This window comes from Camelus ferus, chromosome 12 (genome assembly GCF_009834535.1).
Source record: "Camelus ferus isolate YT-003-E chromosome 12, BCGSAC_Cfer_1.0, whole genome shotgun sequence".
Lineage (NCBI taxonomy): Eukaryota > Metazoa > Chordata > Mammalia > Artiodactyla > Camelidae > Camelus > Camelus ferus.
The window spans coordinates 11,818,059-11,836,659 of NC_045707.1; the positions used below are offsets into that span (position 1 = coordinate 11,818,059).

General features: G+C 57.5%; 1 protein-coding gene and 1 long non-coding RNA gene across 10 annotated transcripts; one reads left to right on the forward strand and one right to left on the reverse strand.

Moving 5' to 3' along the window:
- Window positions 1–979: 979 nt before the first annotated feature.
- Window positions 980–3,417, reverse strand: LOC116667803. The gene is made up of 2 exons (XR_004324884.1): window positions 3,290–3,417; window positions 980–1,541 (listed from the first exon to the last, which is right to left on the reverse strand). It is a non-coding gene; the product is annotated as an uncharacterized LOC116667803 (long non-coding RNA).
- A 7,801-nt stretch (window positions 3,418–11,218) lies between these two features.
- Window positions 11,219–18,005, forward strand: LOC116667560 (centrosomal protein of 170 kDa protein B-like). Of its 9 annotated transcripts, none has more exons than XR_004324411.1 (4): window positions 11,219–11,350; window positions 12,922–13,016; window positions 14,632–16,466; window positions 16,645–18,005. XR_004324411.1 is itself a non-coding variant. In XM_032492513.1 (4 exons), exons 1-4 carry the CDS (start codon window positions 12,260–12,262, stop codon window positions 16,778–16,780), a joined length of 537 nt encoding a protein of 178 aa, XP_032348404.1. In that variant the 5' UTR covers window positions 11,364–12,259; the 3' UTR covers window positions 16,781–18,005. The 9 variants fall into 9 exon arrangements, 2 of the variants coding, with proteins under 2 accessions (XP_032348404.1, XP_032348406.1); XR_004324412.1 differs by lacking the exon at window positions 11,219–11,350 and adding an exon at window positions 11,364–12,206; XM_032492513.1 differs by lacking the exon at window positions 11,219–11,350 and adding an exon at window positions 11,364–12,291 and having other exon boundaries at window positions 16,193–16,466.
- Window positions 18,006–18,601: the final 596 nt, after the last annotated feature.

The following is an 18,601-nucleotide window of genomic DNA, read 5'->3' on the forward strand; positions in this document are numbered from 1 at the left end:
GGGAGCCTCCAGGCCACGAGCTGGAAATCAGGGCTGGGGGGTGGGGGGGCCTGTGTACCGGGGAAGGGGCGAGACGTCGTGTGGACGCGGCAGAACCAGTGAATCTGCCCTGTGGCCAGGCCGGCCGTCGTGGCTCCCCGGACTCCGGCCCCCAGACCCCTGATTTCCCTGGAGACACCCGGATGCGTGACCGCAGGTGTGCAAAGTCAGGGATTTGTCCAAAGTTGGGTTTTCCTGGGTGAGTGTATGTCCAAGGATGGACCCTGAGCCCAGACTGGAAACGCGAGGGGTCCCAAGGGGAGGGGCTGGCGCGGAGGGCGTCTTGAGGGCTGCGATGACAGTAGTGAGCGTTTACGAAGCGCTGAATTCTTCCTGCCGGCTGTGTTCTCCAAGATTAGTATTATTTATGTATTCACAGCTCGTAACAACCCTGTGAACTGGAGACCACTTTTCCTCCGTTTTGCAGGAGAGGAAGTTGAGAAGCAGACAGAACCCCTGACGTCCACGGTCACGCACTGGCCGGGGCCGCGTCGGCCGCTCTTCCCTCGAAGCAAAGCATCCCAAGCTGGCAGCGTGCGGCCGCCTGCCTGTGTTCCCCCCACATCTGGGGTCAGGGGAGGGCGGGCCCTGGGTCCGTGTTCTGCTGTGGGGCGTCTGAGCCCGTGAGACGGAGGGTGGGTGGGGATCAAATTGGGACCTGTCAGTGGGTCATTTTGATGTCAGATTAAGAAATGGGGGTGTAAATTGGGATTTCAAGATTTGCAGATACTGCTGGTATATACAGACAAACAAGGGTGTACCGTGTAGCCAGGGAACTATATCCGAGACCTTGCAGTAGCTTACGGTGAAAAAGAATGGGAACGAACATGTGTGTGTTCACGTGTGGCTGAAGCACTGTGCTGTGCACCAGAAACTGACACCGCGCTGCAACCTGACCACACTTCAGTTCAAAAAAAAAGAGATAGGGGCGGGTCAAGGAGCACATTAAATGTTTTCTTTATTAATCTTAAGCATCAGAGCAGAGTAAAAAATTCCACGTAGTCTATGCCCTCGATGATGTGAACTATGTGAATGAACAGCGATTGAAACAATTTAACCAACATTCAGCCGGGATCTGTCCCCAGGGGACAGAACTGTAAAGCAGAGCAATTTGCATCTTTCTATTTGTGTGCATTTTCCAAATGCTCCACAATGAGGCTGCACTAATTACGCGTTACAGAAGGATGATTTGGGAAAGATAACTGGGCTTTGCTTCCTGGGCGTGGAAATAAGCTGACTGCAAATACCCTGAAAGCGGCACATTCCGAACAAGCCCCCAGAGCAGGGCGCGCGGCTCCAAGCTGCCCACAGCCAATGCCGGCTGGCGTCCGGGGCTCTGCTCCCGGAGCCTCCCCGCGCCTCCTCCCCGGGCTGTTGGTGGATCGAAGTCCAGGCATCACCGTCTCCCTGGGCGCTGGGTCCACGTGTGGGATTCATAACCCAGCAGGCTCTCAGCAAGAAGAACGAGGCTCTGTCGTCTTAAATGCAAATGATACACTCCTCTACAAAAAATAGCAAATGATGAGATTTGCGTTTATCATCAGTACACGCCTCCGACACCGCGCTCAGCTCTGGGACCCCCTCCCCGCCGCGCTCACCACCGAGCTGCAGGGGGGCAGCGCTGACCCCTGCATCGCGGTTACTGCGTGCATGGGCGACTTTGGGTCCTTCCTGTGTTTGACTCATTTAATCTTTGTTTTTTCAGTTGCAGTGTAGTTGTTACACTGTTGTGTTAGTCTCTGCTGTGCAGCAGTGAGCCAGTCACGCACACACACACACTCTTCTTCATTGTAAGTTACTGCAGGACAGTGAGCCGCTCCCGGTGCTGCCAGGGGTACTTGCTGTTTGCCTCTTTGACATACAGCAGTGTGTCTGCTGACCCCAAACTCCAGTTCACCCCTCCCGCCTTCCCCCGAAGCCCTACGTCTGTGACCCACTCGGTTAACCCACAGTCCCCTTCGAGGCAGGCGCTCCTCCTGCCCCCGACTCACTGGGGAGGAGGTTGACGGCGGAGGCTAACCGACTCCCCTCCCCCGGGGACACAATCCCTGCCCTTCTGAGCTGAACGCCCGCGGGTCTGTCCTCTGCCCTGTACCAGATGGGAACCCGCTCAGAGGTGGGACTTGCGGAACCTGAGCTCAGCCTCGGGGTGAGCGGACGCGGTGAGAGACGTGGGCCGGGGGCGGGGCTGCAGGTGGGAGAGGCGAGGGCTGGGGAGGCAGCAGCGGCGGTCCTGCCAGGCCCTGGGCTCTGCACGTGGCTATTCCCGCGTCTGAACCCCTAACCGTGCTTGGATGGCCAGGGCAGGACAGGACGTCCTCGCCGAAACGAGGGAGGAAACCGTGGGGAGCGCTGGAAGGAGGCTGAGAGACGCAGCAGCGGCCTGCCGCGTGCGGGTGGGCAGTGCTAGGGGGGGAGGGGGCAGCGATGGGAGCCGAAGCAAAACTGAGGGAAAGGTTGCCCAGGAATTTTCCAGAACTGATGGAAGGCACGACCCTGAAAATCTTACAAGCCTCATGAACTCTAAGAAGGCTTCACCCCAGGTCGGGGCGTCTCGGGAGGTGACATCCAGACCACCTGGAGACGCCAGGGTCCCCAGCACAGGGAGGGGCGTGGAGGACTCGGGCCGTCCTGAGCCACAGCAGAAGGCGGGGCACCCCAGGGAGGCAAGAACAGAGGGAGGCGGGGAGGGGAGACGCAGGGCCGGAGCCGGGCGCTGAAGGGCACGGTGAGGCCGGCGGGCTCTATCCCACGTGCGCGCAGTAGCGTGATCCACCTGCGATTGGGAAGGCTGGTCTGGTTGCGATGTGGAGTCTGGAAGGAGGACGGGGGGACAAGCTCGGGGTCCTAGGAGACGCCTGTGGCCTAGCAGAGAGAATGGGGGACTAGACCAGGCTGGGGACAAAGGGCTTAACGTAAATGGGTTACAGGACAGCTGCAGAAAGACATGGCAGCCCACGCGCCCAGCTTAACGTGCGGAGAGACGGACAGCTCCTCCCTGAGCAGCGCGTCCAAGGACGGGAGCCCGTCCTGCGCCAGTCGCTGGAAACTGTCGGGAGCGGGGCAGCGGGAAGCCGGGCGCCCAGGGTGCTGGCTCAACCCGCAGTCCTCTACCCGACCATGGGGGGGGCGTGCGGGGGCCGGGGGGAAGACGGGGCACATGGGGTGGGGGGCGGGCAGGCGAAGGTACAGCTGACAACCCCCCGCCTCCACCGACGGGGCGAGGAAGGCTCCCTCCCCCTGGAGGCACCTGCTGCGTTCTCATTGCTATTCAGAACGTTCGGTCGTCTCCTCTGCGACTCTCTAGCCACCGCCATCGCACGAGACAGAGAACTCAGGTTTATTACGCCAGCGGCCAACAAGAGCTAACACTTCAAGCTCTAAGCCCCGTCTGTAAGTTTACATAGGCTTTTATAGGCTGCCAGGCTTACACTTTGCAACATCACATGCAAATAAAGTACAACAGAAGTTGACCAACCAGGAACAAGCTTTGTAGAACTAGCCCAATCAGGAGTGAGCTCCATGCAAATGAAGTACTACAAATGGACCAATCAGAAGTTAGGGAAGTGGACCAATCAGAAGTGAGAGTAATAACCAATCAGGAGTGAAGGAAGTAACCAATCAGAAGTGAGCTCAGGGAACCAATAGAATTCTAGGTGTAAGTTAGCCGCCTTAGAGGCAAAAAGTGAGATAGAGCCCCTGGGCCAAGGAACCGGACGGTGCTGGGAGGAGCGCAGCGGCCCTGCCTAGGGCTCCTGCCGGTCTTTTTATGGGGCTTCCCGTCCCAATATAAAGAGCTCGCTTCACCTCCCAGTGCTGGGGGGAGTCTCTGATTTTCCGCCGTCCACTTCCCGTCTAAGTCCCCGCTGGTCCAAGGGCGCTCCGATTTCCATCCTCTGACGTCTGTCTCTCCTCCAGTGCCCCGTCACCCAGACTCAAACATCCTAACACTTTCCAAGCCCCGGCCCTGCGCACAGGGACACGTTTCATCGTGGACGTTGTGCTGTTGCTTTTGTGGTTGTTTGAAAATTGGAACGCTGTTAACCCCTCTCTGATTGTAACCGTCTTAAATCTTGGTTAACAAAACTTTTCTGTTTCAAGATACTGTTTCCCTTTCAACGTAGAGCTTGTTTATAAAACGTCATTGCTTGAAAAACGTGCATCCTTCTTAGCGTGGCTGAAGCATTTGTGCTGTGAGCGGGCGCTCCCCGGGGACGCGACACGCGGGCACGTTCTGCGCATTTGGGTGAAGTCTCTACACATCCATGAGATGACGTGGACAAATCACGTCCCCGAGTTCTTCTGTGTCTGCCTGCGCTTTTTTCTCCGTCTAGGAGTTCCTGAGAGGCGAGCGTGAACCCTCCCTGCCTGATAGTGGGTTTGTTTGCGTCTCTTTGCAGACTCGCACGCCTGTAAGCGCTTAGCAGGGCGCGCCGCCCTTCTTCCCTCTGGAGGCGTTTACCCCCGACTCTCCGGCTTGTCTGCTATTTGTAAAGCCCCCGGGTTCCCTTTGGTTTGGGCTTCGGTGGTTCGTATTTGTTTCCATCCTATTACCATCAATTCCCAAATTCGCCTGTCTTCATTGTTTATTGAAGCACAGTCGGTTTACAGTGTTGTGTTAATTTCTGGTGCACAGCACAGTGATTCTCTTACGCACATATATATATAGTCCTCTCCAGATTCTTTTTCATTACAAGTTACTACAAGATTTGAGCATAGTTCCCTGTGCTGCACAGCAGGTCCTTGTTTATCTATGTTATATATTGTAGTGTGTGTATCTGCAAACCCCAAACTCCCAATTTACTCCTTCCCACCCCGTTCTCCCCTCGCAACCATAAGTTTGTTTTCTTTGTCTGTGAGTCTATTTCTGTTTTATATATATGTTCATTTATCTTTTTTTGTTTAGGTTCCACATATGAGTGATATAACATGGACTCTGTCTTTCTCTTTCTGACTTACTTCACTTAGAATGATGACCTCCAGGTCCATCCACATTGCTGCAAGTCCCCTTATTCCTTTTCGTGGCTGAGTAATATTCCACCATATGTACATACACCACATCTTCTTTATCCAGTCATCTGTCGATGGACTTTTAGGTTGTTTCCATGTCTTGGTTGTTGTCAACAGTGCTGCTATGAACATTGGGGTGCTTCTATCTTATTGAATTAGAGTTTTTTCTGGATATATGCCCAGGAGTGGCATTGCTGGATCACATGGTAAGTCTATGTTTAGTTTTTTAAGGAATCTCCATACTGTTTTCTGTAACAGCTGCACCAATTTACATTCCCACCAACAGTGTAGGAAGGTTCCTTCTGTCTTTACTTAAAATGCATCTCTTGGAAATAGTTGTTCTTTTAATACAGCCTGGTTGTTTTCCTTTAATTACTGTATTTACACTGTTTGCAAATAAAGTGGATATTGGTAACATGAGATTTTAGTGTAATATTTTTATTTGCCCTCCATTTCACCCCTCTAAAATTTCTTTATTCACTCTTTCTTTTTGTGTATTTATTTAGAATATTTTTATGATTGCCTGTTTTCCTCAATAAGTTTCCTGTTTAAAAAAGTTATATACTCTTGTTTTTCACTTTGTGCATTTTTAAGTTTGAAATTATCTCAAAATAAAAAGTTTGAAATAATAAAGACTCCGCCTCTGACTCCAGCAGTCACTCACAGCTCTTATCCAAGCCAGTCACTTCCCCGGCAGCTGGAAACGCCGTGCTCATCACCCAGCACCCGACTCCAGGGAGGACCCCACCCCCGCCCCCCTTTTTGGTAACCAGCTCAGCTTTACTGTTACGAACAGGTGGATTTTTCTTTCTTCAATGATTTATATTTTGCTATTATCGGTAATTATTTCGATGTTCAAATTGCTGCGGATCTGGCCCAGGCTCTGCGTCCTCGGGGAACGTCACGGAACCCTCGGAGCAGTTTCACCCCAGGCTCTGCGCTGCGCTGCCCCCAGCCGCCTCCCGGGAAAGGTGTTTTAAAACCAGCATTTCCATCCCAATTATGCCGTTTCTGATGAGCGCCCGCCGAGTGTGGGCTTTCAAAATTCCACTGAACCAATTTAATTCTTTTATAGGACGTCAGCACTCGGGCAGATAAGAGACCCCCACATACTCACATTCATTTTGGTTTTATTTAAGGGGGCTCCTTGGGGTCACACATTTCACTTTTTTATTCTTCATAAAGGCCTGATTAACAGCACCTTCCCCCACGTCGGTCTCACTCGTGACTGTTTCTGCCTTCAGGGGGTTTTGAGGGAATTGTACCAGTAAAGCCCAAGCTGACGGCAGTGAATGCCCCCCCCAGCACGCCGCCCCCCGCCCTCTTTGCCTGACGCTCAGGGTGGTCGGGTCAGCTCCACTAGGTTCGGTCACTTCGAGCTGAAATCTTAACTCGGGGGGGAGGAAACCTACAGGATTGGGGTCCCCCAGGTGAGCTCCTTGGACCCGATTACCTCTGTAAGGACCCCACGTCCGAATACAGCCACATTCTGAGGTCCTGGGCTTAGGACTTCAGGGTGAGTTTTGAGGGGACACAGTTCAGCCACAGTGGAGGAGTCGTGGTAGGACCCGCTTCAAGGGTGACCGCGAGTCCGTGTCCGCCCACCCAGACAGAAGGCCCCGAGCCGGCGTCGGGCTCGGCCTCCAGGCCTCGGCTGGTCCCCGAAGACCCGAATCTTCCAGGCAGGATTACACTGTCTTCACTAAGGCACGTTTAATGCTTTTAACAGTAGCAGTGACCCTCTCAAAAGCACCAGAGCAGCATGCACACCCGCTCCTGGCCCCCAGCACCCTCTCCGGGCCACCCTCTGAGCTGCGCCACGGGGAGACTGAGGAGACATTTCATAAGGGGCTCATCTAAATATTTAACAGGAGCACACGTTGGCGCTTAGAGCCGGGAAGGATGGGGGACACCGTGGTCCCCAACAAGGGTTGCCTGCACCGCGGCTGAACCACTGCATCACCAGCCTCTCGAGCTGGGTGCTCAGCCCCTGGCCGTCCTCGGGGCTCCATCTGCCCCGACCCCCAGAGCAGGACAGTGGGGGGGCCCGGCCCCCACCCCGTGGCCGTGTGATTAGGAGCTGAGGGAGTCCCGCTCCCTTGACCTGTGGGCCTTGCGCGTTTCACTCCGGCGTCAGGAGTGAAGGTGACGCAACGGCTGAGAACACACTGCAGACCCCGCTCCTGGTGGCAGTGGTTGCCATCTGAGCCTCCAAGCCTGCAGATCCGTTCATCTCACGCCTGAGGAGTTTCCGTCTGATTGATGGCAGCCCCGGACCCTCCCCGGACCCGCGGAGCTGCACTAATCTGCAAACTAAAACAATATTAGCAAACTGTTAATGATCCATGAAACTGCGGCGCGGCCGTGGTCATGGTCAGGGCGACAGCCGCGTACCTGCGTTCCCACGCGGCAGGTGGCCAAGCCAGGTGCAAACCCTGTCACCGAGGGGGAACTGCAACTCAAATAGAGCTTAATTCTACTAATTCAGAGCTGAGTTGGTTTGGACAGCGGCTGAGCCCCGGCGAGTGGACGGATGAAGACACCACACGTGTATGATGTGACACAGATGCAGGCGTGGAACTCAGCCAGACTCACAAGAACTAACCTTCACTGTCATATGTTAAGGACCCAAAAGCCTCGTGCTGGGCAGCTCCCCGGGCGAACTCTGTTCATTTACTAACTCGACCTGATTCGGCATTTTGACTGATGAGGACGGGGGTGGGGGTGGCGTGGAAGCTGGACCCCCCACAGGGGAGAGCTCAGAGCCTGGTGACGGGGCGGGGGCAGAAATGCAGCCATCAGCACAACGGTGCCACCATGTCCTCCGGGAGCGGGAAGCACCATCGATACAACGAAGACAGCGGTGTAGGAGGAAGTTACCCGTTGTTCCTTCCCACAGGGAACGCTTTCCTCCTCTTAGGGACCAGGGGGTGATGGGAACGGCCGGAGAAGGCGGCACAGGAAGTCGGGCTGGGCCGGGCGGCGCAGGGACCCGGGCGGGCGTGGCCGCCTGCGGGCGGCTCGGCGGTCAGGAGCACGGCTCTGGCCCAGCAGAGGCTTCCTGGCACAGTCCTGTCTCCAGACGTGGACGGGAGTGGCCCCAGGTCGCAGGAGAAAGTCGTGCCCAATGTGACCTTCATGATTTCCGGATATTAAAGTCTCCCCAAAGGGAGTTCGCATCCAAAAATGACCAACACACAAAGGAAACCACCCCCATGAAAAAATCAACAGGAGCGTAGCAAATGGTAACTTCACCCCACATGGACCTAACATGTGAGAACAGACACAGCGGAGCATAAATTACCCTTTTGTAAATGCTTAAGGAAATAAAACAGGAATTACCGAAAAGTGAGTGAGGAGCAATGAATTGGCGGAAATAGAAAAAAAAAAATTGCCCTTGGAAACGAATATTAGAATTTCTAAAATAAAATTCAGTGGATGGGCAAACAGCTGAAGAGAGAAAAATTAATGAGCTGGAAGCTGTATCTGAACAAAGAACCCGACTGCGTCACACACAGAGTACGAGGCGGTCACTCCGGAAGCACGCGTAAACCCATGTGAGGCAGGGTCCCCTCCGGCACACGCCGGGCACAACGCAAACATCACTGGACGCGGGGCACACGTGCGGCGGGCAGTCACGTCAGGAGTCAGCAGTCGCAGCTGACTTGTCTAAACTCACAAGTTGGGAATCCACGGACACATCCCTGGCGGGAGTGAGAAGCTACTTGGACGTGAAGGATAGTGACCACGCCGCCTTTCAAGACGGGTGGGATTCGGCAGAAGAGGGACGTTGAGAAAAGCTGTAGAACGTAAGTCCAGGACATGGAGACCCAAAATGCAGAAAATCAGAAGGCGCAGGTGCAAGGAAAGCGGATACAAATGAGGTAATTAACTAGACTCCAGAGGAAGAAGAGCACGGAAAACAGACAGCACGGCCCGTCCTGAGGAGGGACTGAGCAGATAAGCCAAGTCCCCAGCGAGATCAGTGAGCGGGGGCAGCAGGTGTGAAACATCAGACGTTTTAATAAGGAAGTGAGGAGGCTGGCCGGACCGGGAGCAGACAGTGACTAGGAAGAAAGAGAACGCTGTGAGCAAATTTGCAGGACACACTGGGAAACTTAACACACACAACCTTCCAAAGAATCAAAACATGCTTAGGAAAGAAACAGAAGTCCCGCTAGTCCTACAAACACTGAGTAAGTGCAGTCCGTGCTTCAAAACACCAGCCCCGGGTGGTCTCAGGGAGAAACGCTGCCAGCCTTCCAGGCACAGACGTCTGTATTTATAAACTCCTGCAAAGACTAGACAAGGAGTAAACATTTTCCAAATCCTTCCATGAGCTGAACATAATTTTGATAACAAAGAACTCAGACGCTGAAACTCTAAGCAAGAGTGTTTGTGGAGCTATCCAGTCGTCTACGCAAACAATGATTATGCTTGTTTTATCCAAGGAGTGCAAGAGTGGGTTTACGTAAGAACAGCATGTAACTACAGCTCACCCAGTGGGCTCGTTAAAGGAGAATCACCTTATGATTCTCTTAAAAGACACAGAAAGGCACTTCATAAAATCCAATGTTTATGAATTTAAAAGCTCTTTGTAAAATACCAACAGACTAAAACTTTCTTAACCCGAAAAGGTTCCTTACCAGAAACGTGATTCTTAAAGGTGAAGTGAGAGGGGCTCCGTCTGTGACCTTGTTTGCAAAATCCCGTGTGGATTAACTGTGCAAAGTAAAGTCTTCAAATTCCGAGAATACGGTGACATAAAACCACCTCCGTGGTGGGGAACAATTGTTTAAGGCAACTAAACAAACAAGTGTGAAACTCTAGCTGTAAAAGTAGACATTGATTAATCTAATTACATTAAAATATCAACATCTGTTCCTCAAAAGACAACACAAAACTGAAAAACAGTCATAAACTGAGGGTTGTCAGTGATACATGGCCAACAAGAGAAAGTATGGAAGATACAAAAGGCACCAATAAGAAAAAGGCATGTAACTGGACCAAAATTTAAAGGCTGAATTCATTCTTTGGTTGGTTATGCTAGATTCAGAGGGGTTTTTTCAGGTTTCTCTTTCTGTCATAATGTTTTATAACTTACATGTGCTATTTTATGTGTATCAAACCCAGAGGAAATCTAATAATTCACATAAACTAAAGCCTCAGAGTTAACGCGGGCTTCAGGTTCAGCGTGATCCAGAAGATTAGTGATGTCTCCAAAGATGTGTTTCTTCGGGATTTCTTCCCTGTGACTTCTGGTGGGGGGGTTCACCCTCAGTCTGGCTTCCTTCTTGGTCACAAGGTGGCGTCCAGAAGCTCTCAGCCCGGTTTCTGCGTCCTCAGCCCTGGAGAGAGGGGAATCCAGGCTCCAACATCCCCGGTTGGATCCCCCCGGGACAGCCACTCTTACCTGACACAGGCCTGTGGCCAGAAGGGTGGAAGGTCCTCACCGCTCGGCACAGACCACTGGCCCTCCGCCTGAGGCTGCGAGCTGCTTCTCCGGGAAACTCGGCTCTTCAGCAGTGGGCGCCAGAAGGGAGGAGCGCAGCCCGGGGCAGGAGGCAGAACGGTGAGCCGTCCAGGCCGCCCGGAACCGCGGGAAACCCAGCCTGGCTCTGCTGGGTGGAGAAGGTAGCGCTGGGGGGCTGTGAAGCAAACCAAGGACTGGAGGGTGTCCCCAGCGAGGGCGTGCGGCCTCCCGGGCTGACTCTGCTCCGCCGGCTCGAGGGGTGGCGCTCCCACAGCTCCGCCCGCCGCGGGCTCCGTGGAGGAGTCCCGTGCGCCCCTGAAGCTACTGCGCACCGGAGCAAGGATGGGCGCTGGGCTTGCCAGACGCTGGCGAGCGGGTTCGCACCCTGCAGAGCCTGGCCTGCGCCCGCGCCCGGGGTGACAGCGGGGGGGAGGCCCCGCCCTTGCCCTGCAGCTTCCCGCCCCGCCTCCCTAGGGCTCCTCTTGCACGGTTCCCCTCAAGACCAGTTTTGCAAGACGCGTAGGCCGTCTGAAGCCCACACCTGCCCGCCGGCGCCAGCCACTGCCCCGCCACGCTCATCGCCCAGCTCTGGAAGGGTGGCGCGCCCTCGGACGCCGCGCGCCGGGCCTCTCCTCCCGGGCCTCGCAGGCTGCACCTCGCGTGACGGTCGGGACGCCCACGGACGCGGCGTGTCCTCAGTTCGCAGGTTAGGAAGCTGAGCGCCGAGCGCAGGGACGCAGCGGGATCGCGTTCACAGCACCCGAGTCGCCGCTGGGCTCACGGGGACACTGCAGCGCCACGGGATTAAGGCGGCGGCCGCGCTTGGAGGTGAGCAGATCGCCGAGCCGCTCCAGGTAGAGCAAAACCTGCAGTGGAAAAGCAGAACTTGAAACACGTAGCACGATATAGCTGCATGTCTGCATGAACTGGGCAGGGGAAAGCCTTGTCTCCCAGGAGCATCTGGTTATTCTAGGTCCCTGGCAGGAGCCGTGAAACTTTTTGGTGCCAGCTTGTCAGTTTCTTTCCCCCCAGAGGCTGCTGGGACACATTAATTTGGAAAGAACAATTCTCCTACAAATATTTGGTCTCCCAACCCACAAGTATGCCGTAGGAGACCCCCAGTTGTCCAGATTTTATTTGATTTCACTCAGAAAATGTCTGTAGCTTTTAGTGGGGAAATCTTGGATAAGGTTCACTAAACGTATTAAGTACCTTTTCTGCTGTTGAAAATAGGAAAATCGATTGTTAAAAATTTTACTTTCTAATTGTTTATTTTGTGTATCCGCTAACACAGTGGATTGTTTTCCTATTTACGTTGCTACCATGCAAAGTTTATTCTGCAGATTCCTTAGGATTTCCTGCATGGGCAGTCGTGTCGTCTGTAAACAGCTACTGCTTCCCCTTCCACGGGAATAGCGGTTACTTGTTTTTCTCGCCTCAGTGTTGGCTGGGGGCTGGGCAGACATCCCAGCCTCATTCCCAGTTTCAGGAGGAAGCATTCAACGTCACGAGAGTAAGTGTGTTGCCACCTGGAGGATGGTTGTCAGGCTGAAGTTCATCCCTCCTGTTTCTCTGAGTTTCTATCACAAATAAGCGTGACGTTGCCTCAAATTCTTCTTCCGTGTGGAGGACTGAGACTGTGTATTTCTGTCTCTTTTATCCCGTTGATGAGAAAATTCCGTCGGTGAGTCTCTGAACGCTGACCAGCCCCGCGCTCCTGCTAAGCCGCCCGTGGGCATGACGTGCCTCTGCTGGACTCCGTGTCTCAGGTTTCGTGGCGGATTCTGCGTCTGGGTTCCTGAAAAGGGTTCCTCCGTGATTTCTTTCCTTGCAGGGTCTTTCTCAGGAGGTGTCAGGGTTTCACTAAAATGAGTTGAGAAGTGTTCCTTCCTCCTCCATTCTTTTAGAAGTGCTGTGTGTTATCTCCCTGAATTTTTTTTTTTTTAAGAATTCAGAAAAACCCTGTGGCCCTGGAGTTTACTTGGGGAAGGTTTCTTTGTTGGAGACAGAGTTTTCCGATCTTGAACTTCTTCTTGAATCACGTTTTGCTTTGTGAGACGTTTATCACTTGCATTAATACTCCCACAGATTCTTTCTCTGTCTTTGTTGGCGTCTCCTTCACCGTCAGCCCACAGCTCGCGTTTGCCTGTCTGTCTCCTCCTCCCATTAGTGTTTACCTTCCTTTCCTTTTGCAGCTGCTCACAGTGAAACCCAGATACTGAAAGCACTTCTCATTCTCCCATGTGGGCGTGGAAAGCTATCAGGTTTCCTCTCATCTCTGATTTATCTGCATCGCACACACTCTAACTTTGTTTTCATTTTCAGTCATTAAAAATCCCTTTCCATTTCCCACGTGGCTCTGCCCATTTTCCTTCTGTCTTTTTCTCTCTCTTCCTTAGCGAGGTCCCATCGATGCAAAGCTCTCCGACCGCCCCTCCTGCCGCCTCCCGCCTGCTGTTGCGCCTGTCCACTGGTACACTTTTCCCCAGCTTTGGTACGTTTTGGGTCTCTGGTTCCCACTGGTTCCTGCTTGATTGTTTTTTGTAGTTTCCTTAGCTTTGCTGAAGAATTGGTGGGTTTACCCTTTAAGAAGGGGAGGTGAGCCCGCAAACCACCACGGAGAGCTGCCCGCGGGCGGGGGGGGGCCTGTGAGGCGGGGGGGCCACGGAGAGCTGCCCGCGGGCGGGGGGGGCCTGTGAGGCGGGGGGGGGCCGCGGAGAGCTGCCCGCGGGCGAGGGGGGCCTGTGAGGCGGGGGGGGCCGCGGAGAGCTGCCCGCGGGCGGGGGGGGCCTGTGAGGCGGGGGGGGCCTCGGAGAGCTGCCCGCGGGCGGGGGGGGGCCTGTGAGGCGGGGGGGGCCACGGAGAGCTGCCCGCGGGCGGGGGGGGCCTGTGAGGGGGGGGGCCACGGAGAGCTGCCCGCGGCGGGGGGGCCTGTGAGGCGGGGAGGGGCCAGGCACGAGCGTGCGCGGGCGGGGGGGGCCTGTTGAGGGGGGGGGCCACGGGAGCTGCCCGCGGCGGGGGGGGCCTGTGAGGCGGGGGGGGCGCGGAGAGCTGCCCGCGGGCGAGGGGGGCCTGTGAGGCGGGGGGGCCACGGAGAGCTGCCCGCGGGCGGGGGGCCTGTGAGGCGGGGGGCCACGAGAGCTGCCCGCTGGGGAGGGGGGCCTGTGAGGCGGGGGGGCCACGGAGAGCTGCCCGCGGGCGGGGGGGGCCTGTGAGGCGGGGGGGGCCACGGAGAGCTGCCCGCGGGCGAGGGGGCCTGTGAGGCGGGGGGGCCGCGGAGAGCTGCCCGCGGCGAGGGGGGCCTGTGAGGTGGGGGGGCCACGGAGCTGCCCGCGGGCGGGGGGGCCTGTGAGGCGGGGTCCACGGATCGCTGTGCCGCGTTGGCGAGGGGGCCTGTTAGGGGGGGTCCACGGAGAGCTGCCCGCGGGCGGGGGGCCTGTGAGCGTGGGTGGGTGGGGGTGGGGTCCACGGAGAGCTGCCCGCGGGCGGGGGGGCCTGTGAGGCGTGGGGGGGGCCACGGAAGAGCTGCCCGCGGCGGGGGGGCCTGTGAGGCGGGGGGGCCACGGAGAGCTGCCCGCGGGCGAGGGGGGCCTGTGAGGCGGGGGGGCCACGGAGAGCTCCCGCGGGCGAGGGGGCTGTGAGTTGGGGGGGCCACGGAGAGCTGCCCCGGGCGGGGGGGGCCGTGAGGTCGGGGGGGGCCACGGAGAGCTGCCGCGGGCGGGGGGGCCTGTGAGGTGGGGGCCACGGAGAGCTGCCCCGGGCGGGGGGGCCTGTGAGGCGGGGGTCCACGGAGAGCTGCCCGCGGGCGGGGGGGGCCTCCCTGTTATGGGGGGGGGGGTGGGGGGGGGCCGCGGAGACTGCCGCGGAGCTGTGAGGGGGGGGCGCGGAGATCGTGGGTCGGGGGGCCGCCGCCCCTCTGTGAGGTGGGGGGGCCCGCGGAGAGCTGCCCGCGGGGGGGGGGCCTGTGAGGCGGGGTAGGAGGCAGCACCCTGCCCTCTGCCTGGTTTGAGTGAGCGAGTGATTGAAGGAGGGAGAAACGAGAGGGGTGATGGGGGACTGAAGGATGGAGGTAGGAGATCCGTGACTTCCCCCCACTTCTTCCCGCCCAGACTTTGGGGTCCAGGCTGGCCCAGGGCCTAGGCCATCGGAGCAGCCGCACTGAGGTGTGAGGGCCTCCGGGAGGCCGCCCGGTCCAGGCCACGCTCTCCAGCGTCTTTGGCGCAAACACAAACCCTGGAAGGAAGGAAGGGGCCACCATGGCGAGGGGAGAAGCTTGAAGCCTGGGGCAGGGCCGGGCTGGGCGCCCCCCAGGGCCACTCGGAGGGCAGGCCCCACCCCTCATCAGAAGGAGAGACTCCAGTGAGCACATTTTAAATGAGGATGTTGACCAAAGGTGGAAAAGAGAAACCCATTATGTGACATGGAAGATGTTCCCGTCCCCGACTCTTAGGCAGAATTCTCTCCGAGCAGCCGTTAAACAAAAACTTTCATCTGTTTTCATCTGTTCACCACGGATGACACCGGGGTGCGAGTGCGTGGTTTTGCACAGGAACTGACAGGCCGGCAGCCCACCGCTCGGCCTGTTTCACAGCCCGAATCTCCCAACACGATGTGCCTTTTGTTTTTAACTGGCTTAAGAGAAAGGAGTTGACAACCTGCAAGGCGGAGACTAGACGGACCTTCGAGGTGGGGATAGACCCTCGACGGGGCGAGGACGCGTGGCCCCTCTGTCGGGCCGCTGCCGCCAAACGCACGGGCCGTCCCTTGGATGTCATCCACGCTCCTTGGATGACAGGCCCAAGGAGCCACTCAGCCGCTGTGTCGGGAACAGCCCAGCTCCCTGGACCTGATTTCCGTGGGGACGTTGGCGCGGGGCCGGCACGGGGTGCAGAGCGGCAGCAGGAATGCCCAGCAGGCCGGGCTGCCGCCTGCACCCAGCCCCGCCTCCCCACAGCCTGGTGGTGCTCCCCACCCCCCTGGGGAGGTTTTGTAAAACTCTGATACATAAAATCAGCCAAACCCCCCCCCAGCGGTCGCGATTAAAGGGGCCCCATCCCTGCCCTGCGCGTCCTTTCACAGGCGGTGTGAGGGGTCCGGCCATCAGGGCCCCAGCCTCCTGTCTCCCATCACTCAGGCCCCCAGAGCCCCGCCAGGCTCACTTCCCTTTGAAATGGTAATTCTCTGGTTACACTCTCCACTTCTTCAGCCAGTTTTTATCTTTTTAATCCTCAAACTTCAAGAGGTTTGTTCTGAGCTAATGACAGCAGCTCACCCTACAGCCCAGACCAAAGTCACCCCGCGAGGGCGAGGAGGGCACCCAGAAGGCTCCACATCCGTGGTCCGCAGACAGACTCAGGGCCCCCGGGAAAGGGCCCGCGCAGAGCGGTGTGGAGCCGCCCCCGCCCAGGACGTGCCAGGCCGGCAGGCGGGGAGCGCAGGGCAGGGGCCGGGGCCTGGCCTCGGAAAGCCCCTCCCCCGTCTCCGGTGCCTCGGTTTCCCGTCCCTCCATCGAGGAAGCGGGCCCCTGGCCTCTCCTCTCCGGGCACCCCGTTACTGATTCACAGGCCGCAGGGGAGGCTCCAGGTGCGCCAGCTGCGTCTCTCCGGACCTGTGTCTGAAGCGCGGTTTCTATCACATTTAGGGAGAAATTCGTTTTCTTCTTAAATTCAGGTTCTCCTTCCAATCTGCTCCCTCTGCACCGCGTGGTGCCCGGTCCCCACGGCCCCGCCACCCCTGCCGTCCTGGGAGCAGGCCCGGCGCCTGTGAGCAGGAGGTGGGCACCTGTGAGCGGCGGCGGCCGGGAGCCCCGTGTCCCGAGAGCGCCAGGTCAGCCCAGCCCTCGGTCCTTCACAGCCCGGGCCAGGCCACGTGGCGAGGCCGCTGCCTCCCGTGCTCCACGGGCCCCGTGCACGTTCTGTGTAACACACGTGTGCCATAGAAGCAGGTGCGTAAATGTGATAATTTAGTATACACAGGTCTCGGGGAGGCGGCCAAAGGGCTGGTGGGTCATTGCTGGCTCTGTTTTCTTGCCCCAAACCCGGCAAAATTCTGGGGAGGGTGGAGGCACCGAGCTTCCTGCCTGCACAGCCCCTGAACCTGCCTTGGGTTTGTCTCCACTCCAGACCATCCTGGGCCTGCGGCCGGCAGACTCTCCCTCTGGAAGCCCCCCTGGAAACGGGACGTCTGACGTCCTCTCGTCACCTCTGTCCCAGCCTGCCAGCCGCATACGCTTCCTCCGACATGCACCCTAAATCATAGCCCCAGTCACCCTCGCTTCGCTCCTGAGGGGAGGGTGCAGGAATCAGTGCTGGAAATCAGCATTCCAGCTCCTCAGGCCGGCATCCAACTTCCCTGCCCCCTCACTGCAGACTGTCCCCGGGGGAGCAGCGGCTGTCCACTCCCTCCCCTCCACCCAGCATGGCCACCTTGTCAGGCGAAATCCCACGAGAGGCAAAAGGCAAACACGTGGACTCGACTTGGGTGAGCAACCCTCCGGTCGTCCTGGAGCCTGGGCACTCGGACCCTGGCAGGGGACACTCTGTTGGCTGGCCTGTGCCTGGAGCTGCCAGCCTTGGGGGGTTCCCAGGGAGAGCCGCGCCTGTGTCCATCACGCAGGCTAAGGATGCAGGAGAGCGGAAGTTCTGCTCTGAAGCCAGAACTCACTCCGCGCCCGGCCTCGGGGCAGCGCTGGTCTCTGCTGGCCCCACTCCGAGGGAGTGACCGGAAACAAAACCCAGTTCTGGCCCTGAGGGGCCGGCACTGCTGCTGCAGGGTCCTCAAGGAACAAACCCGCCAGGTGTCTCCGCCTCCTGCTGGTCCATCCTGGGCATCAGCCCAGACCCAGGGGCCAGTCCAGTCCTCAGACCGGCCGAGCTGGCCCCTGCTGTGGGCACCTCCGACCTGCCGAGCTCCCCCCTGAAATCCTGAGTCGTCACAGACCCCAAGGTGACGCCCGCGTCTGGGGGGAGCTGGCGAGGATGCCGGGGCGGCGTGGGGGGGGGGGCTGGCGAGGATGCCAGGGCAGGGGGTGGGGGGCACCTTTCTTCACGGTCTCCGGGTCCACCCTCATCTCTGAAGACGTGAGCCAGTCGTTAACCAAGCACGGCAACCAGCAAATGCCCCAGCACCACTAACCCTGAGGGTAAAAACAACGCACACTCCAGTGGGGCGGAAGCCAGCCCCTCGGGGAGACTCCAAGAGGGCGGTGTCCCCTGAGGGCCAAGGTCAGGACCACCGGGCAGTGAGCCCGCACGGGTCCAGGGTGGGGCCGGGGAGCGACCCCCTTCCTCCTCCCGGATGGTTCTCGCCAAACAAGCCCCATTTACCACAGGCCGGTTCACGCTGGTTCTGACCCCAGGCTTGGCCCTGTGCCCACGTCCAGGGGCCTCGTGACCTTGGTCCTCCAGCCACTCACGTCACCCCCAGTGAGAAAGTCCCCTCTCTGAGTTTCCTCAAGTGTAAAATAAAAAAAGCTCTCGACATATGTTAGTGTTGAAGCTATAAATCAGAACAGCATAAAGGCTTTGCAAAGAACACAGGAGGTGGCTCTGGACAGGAGTGAGGTTCCCGGCAGTGGCCGTGACCCCACCCGCTCTCACGGGAGCGTCCAGGGGAGGTCGCCCCAGCCTCAGCCCCCGGGAGAGGGGTCCTTTCAAGGTCAGCGCGTCGTGTCGACCTCAGCCCAGCCACCCGCCAGTCTCTGCCGGGAGAAGGGATGGGCTGTGTGAGATGAGAATCAGGCCTGGGAATTTATGTCTCTGCTTTAGAGGAAAAGAACTTATTTTACACGCACAATAAAAATGCAAATTAAATTATAAATGAATCAGAAAAAAGCGCCCAACTTCCCAAAGCGCCACCCCCGACACTCCCCGTGAACGCCTCCAAAGACCGCCCCGAAGCTGCTGCGAGGGCCACTAGCCTTCTAGACCCCAGGTGGGTTTTCTTCTCCACCAGGCCAAATAGCCGCGTGCTATGGGTCAACGGAAAGACGTTTGTGCCTTTTGGCAACAATTAAGATCGAGCCTGGATTTGCACTCCAGTTTAATTACTAACAGATTAATCCAAGTCTAAAAGACCATC